Source organism: Callorhinus ursinus, unplaced genomic scaffold (assembly GCF_003265705.2).
Source record: "Callorhinus ursinus isolate GAN/ISIS: 27379988/994484 unplaced genomic scaffold, GSC_fseal_2.0 scaffold5, whole genome shotgun sequence".
NCBI lineage: Eukaryota > Metazoa > Chordata > Mammalia > Carnivora > Otariidae > Callorhinus > Callorhinus ursinus.
Window position 1 is genome coordinate 81,775,349 of NW_027397067.1, and position 3,845 is coordinate 81,779,193.

The 3,845-nt window shown below is 68.0% G+C and overlaps 1 protein-coding gene and 1 long non-coding RNA gene across 2 annotated transcripts in view; both read right to left on the bottom strand.

Moving 5' to 3' along the window:
- The window catches only part of LOC141372861 (uncharacterized), a 1,606-nt gene extending 1,036 nt beyond the window's left edge, over window positions 1–570 (bottom strand). Inside the window, exons 1-2 of the long non-coding RNA XR_012378387.1 lie at window positions 435–570; window positions 74–198 (exon numbers count right to left, since the gene is read on the bottom strand). This is a non-coding gene — a long non-coding RNA (uncharacterized lncRNA). The remainder of the gene's footprint in view (window positions 1–73; window positions 199–434) is intronic.
- On the bottom strand, window positions 568–2,604 carry ARC (activity regulated cytoskeleton associated protein). The gene has a single exon (XM_025871530.2). The coding sequence runs from the start codon at window positions 2,217–2,219 to the stop codon at window positions 1,029–1,031; it is 1,191 nt and encodes a 396-aa protein (XP_025727315.1). The 5' UTR covers window positions 2,220–2,604; the 3' UTR covers window positions 568–1,028.
- Between the last annotated feature and the right edge of the window lie 1,241 nt (window positions 2,605–3,845).

The following is a 3,845-nucleotide window of genomic DNA, read 5'->3' on the forward strand; positions in this document are numbered from 1 at the left end:
CTTGCCCAGAGCACTGTGTTGGGGGGAGGGGCGGCGGGCAGGGGCAGGGTCTCAGTGGAGAGAGCGGCCATACCTGTCGTCACTCTCCTGGCTCCTCAGCTGAGTTTGAGGACTCAGGCCCTGTGGGACCCTCCCCCGGCTGCGGGTGAGTCATCGAGCCCAGCGGATCCTTTTCCAGGCTGCGGTGAATCACTAGTGCTGAGGAAAGAGAGAGCACCGGGTCGTGTGAGAGCCGGCTCCGCCGTCCCACCGCCCCGCCGCCCACCCTGGCCCTTCTCCCTGATCCCTGGGGTCTCCGCTCCTTCCCCACAACTCCCTGCTGCAGCCCTCCCCCACCCCATCCCTGCAGCTAACCTGCTGGGGCTGTCCTGTTCCCGGGGCCCTCCCTACCCCACAGTGCCCCCTGGCGGGGGTGCCTTGGGGCTGGAGCTCACCTGAGGGGCCAGGAGGCACCAGGACGCCAGGTCTGCTGCTGCCGGCGCAGTGCTGCTGCCGCAGTGGTCAGTCGCTCCTGAGGCTCTGGCTTTCCGCAGCAGGAGGGAGCCTCGCTGCCTGAGGCTGGCCGGCTGCACAGCAACTGCCAGGGGAAGGCGGCGCCCCAAAGCCAAGGTTCCCGTGGTGTTGCTGCTGTCTTAGCTTCTGCTCTGGGGTGTCCCCTGGGCTCGGGGCTCACTGGCCTGGGCCATCTGGACATTTGATTTCTGAGTGCCCAGGGGGCCCGGGCGGCTGAGCAGAATACCAAAGCTGGGAGGTCCTGGGGTGGCCAGAGAGTGTGCAGGATGGGGCCAGAGACCGGGAAAGACAGACAGAGGGAGGATGACAGGGCAGGGGCCCTTCGCTGTTTGGGGGATACTGCCCACAGCTGGATGACATGTGTCTGTGTGAGTCAGGCTGGGAGGCTGAGGGCGGGTGCCCAGCCAGGTGAGGATGAGGGGCTCCCCTGTGCAGGAGTCAGCCCAGCTCGACAGTCCTGGTTGGCAAAGGCCACAGGCGGGGTGTGGTGGGCAGGCTGGGGCCCGGGCTGGCCTCTATTCGGGCTGGGTCCGGTCACTGGTGACAGACTCGCTGGTGAGGGCTGGCGTGAGCGCCTCGGCCTCGTCCTCAGTGGGGAGGCGGGGGCCCGTGGGCTCGGCCGTCTGCTCCAGGCCGTCCTGTACTTCCATGCCCCTCTGGATGAGCTGCTCCAGGGTCTTGGGCAGTGGATGGCGCAAGAAGCGCTTGAGCTTGGGCTGCAGGGTGCCCACCACGTACTGGATGATCTCCTCCTCCTCGGCGTCCACATAGAGCGTCTGGTACAGGTCCCGCTTGCGCCACAGGAACTGGTCCAGCGGCTCCCCCTGCTTCTGCGGCAGGTCCAGCTCCCGCTGGATGGCCTCCCGGGACAGTGTGCCCTCGCTGTACTGCAGGAACTCTTTCTTGAACTCAACCCAATTCTTCACAGAGCCCTGCTTGAACTCCCACCACTTCTTGGCCGGCCCGTTCATGTGGTTCTGGATTTGCGACAGCCAGTACTCCTCGGAGCCGCCCACCTGTCGCAGGTACTCCTCCAGGTGGCTGAGGAACTCCCTCGGATCCTCGAAGATCTGCGTGTCCACACCAGGACTGGGCTGCCCGTCCTCACCGGCCCCCCAGGGCGGGTACTGCTGGGCGTCCACGGGCTCCTGCCCGGGCAGCTCGCCGCTGGCAGGCGGCGGGGTGATGGCGTAGGGGCTGACGGTGTAGTCGTAGGCATCCGCCTCCTGGCAGTAGCCCTCCGGACCCCCGACGCCCACGGAGACGGTGTGGCGAGCCGGATCGTTGCCCACCGGGTACTTGCCGCCCATGGACTCCAGGCGGTCGGCCCACTTCTCCAGCCGGTAGAAGACCTCCCGCCACACATGCATCTCCCGCTTGACCCAGCGCTCCAGGTTGGCGATGGTCTCCTGGCAGCGACACAAGCAGGCCTTGATGGACTTCTTCCAGCGCTGCGAGTCGCCGGTGGGCACGTAGCCGTCCAGGTTGCTCTCCAGCTTCCCCACCGACCTGTGCAGCCCCTTCAGCTCCCGCTCCACCTGCTTGGACACCTCGGTGAGCAGGTGTCGGTGGGTCCTCCGCACGTGCTCCAGCATCTCGGCCCGGCACTTACCGATCTGCAGGATCACGTTGGGCTTGGCCGCTGGCCCGCCCCGCGGCCCGGGGTAGGCGTGGAGGCCGCCGCTCGTCATGTGGTCGAGCTCCATCGGTGCGCAGGTGGCCGCGGCGATCGGACTGGCGAGGGGCGGCAGGCTGCAAAGTCCTCGCGGACCGGCTGTGCCGTGGAGCCAGGACGGTCCCTTCGGTCCAGCGGCGGCAGCGGCGGCGAGAGAGCGCGGAAGAGTGTGCGGCGCAGCGGGGAGGAGCAGAGAGCCGCGGCGCCGAGCTCTGCGCCCTGCAGCCGCCGCCGGCTCTTTATGCGGCCGCGCGGCCGTGGGCGGCCCCCTCGCCGAGCCCCCGCTCCCATTGGTCCCGGCCGGGCTCTCCGCCCCGCGCGCCCCGCCCCCCGCGCCCGCCCGCGCGCCCGGCGCCCGGGGAGGACCCACCCCCTGCACGCGCCAGCGGCCCGGGTGACTAATCCGCCTGCGGGCTCCCGACGCCCCCTCCCCGGCTCATTCAGCCTGCGGGGCGAGGGAAGGTGCCGCGACCCAGCGACCCCCCTCCTGCCCGCGACCGGCGGGGCGGCGCAGGTGTGAGCCCGCGGGGGCCTGGAGCGGGTAGTGAGCTGCCCCCACCCACCCAAAGGTTAGGAGGAAGAAGCCCCTACCTCCCCCAGGGTCTCCGGGTGGGCCCCCTCCTCTCCGTCCGTACTAGGGGGCGGGGTGGTGCTGGACTCTGCTCTCTCGGGGCCTCACTGCCCCCGCCCCTGCCTGGGCCGGCGTGGCCGGATGTCCAGCCACGGAGGAGCCCTGGCGACCACCCCGACAGCCATCGATACCCTCCTTCCCTGGAGCTGAAGGCTTCAAGGAGCTTTCCTGTGCCGGGCGAGTGCAAGCACGCCCAAGTGTCCCCAAGTCCCCAAGTGTGCTTTCCCAGCTGTGGCCTCTAGCTCCTGCCTACCGCTGTAGGGGGCTCTCAAGTCTGGGCGCGCGGGGCTGGTCCTCGCCCCTCCCCGTGTGTGTGCATGTGTGACACCAGTGTGGCCATGGCTGGACAGGACTGCCCGGTGCCCCCACTCCCACGCCTGTGGTGAGGGCCAGAACTTCTCCATGTAGTACCTCCAGAGAAATCTGGAAGCTGCTCCCTGCGGATGTGGAGGAGATGAAGGGGTCCTGCTCCCTGAACCTTCCAGGCCACGGAGGGAACCCGGTCAGAAGCTCCAAGACTTCTGAGAGGATGGAAGAGGGTTGGGGGGAGGAGGGGGAAGGAAGGAGGGGGAAGGACGGAGAAGGGGGAGGAGAGGGGGGGGGGGGGGGGGGGGGGGGGGGAGGAGGGGAGGAGGGGGAGGAAGGAGGAGGCGGTAGCCGACGGAAGGGGTGCTGGCAGCCTTATGCAGTCAGGAGAGGCAGAGAAAAGCAGAACACCATATAAGGAACGGGGCTCCGGAAGCTGAGATTCCCTCGGGACGGAGGCCCCTTCTGCCTCCCTGGCAACAGTGGTGGGGGAGGGACATCCTTTCTGGGTTACCCCAGGATGGATGCTTATGGGTTCCAGGTCCTCTGATGTTATGCGGGCACAGGTAATGCATGCTGCCCAAAGCCAGAGGCAGACACACAACCAGTGAGTCAAGACCCCCTAGCCCCTGCTGCCAGTTTCCCACTCCCTCTCTCAGACACACACTGCACACTCGTGGCCTCCTCTCATACCCCCCACCCATCCCCAGACACACTCAT

Coding starts and splice junctions, on each gene's coding strand:
- ARC (XM_025871530.2), bottom strand. CDS start 2,219: ATGGAGCTCGACCACATGACGAGCGGCGGCCTCCACGCCTACCCCGGG.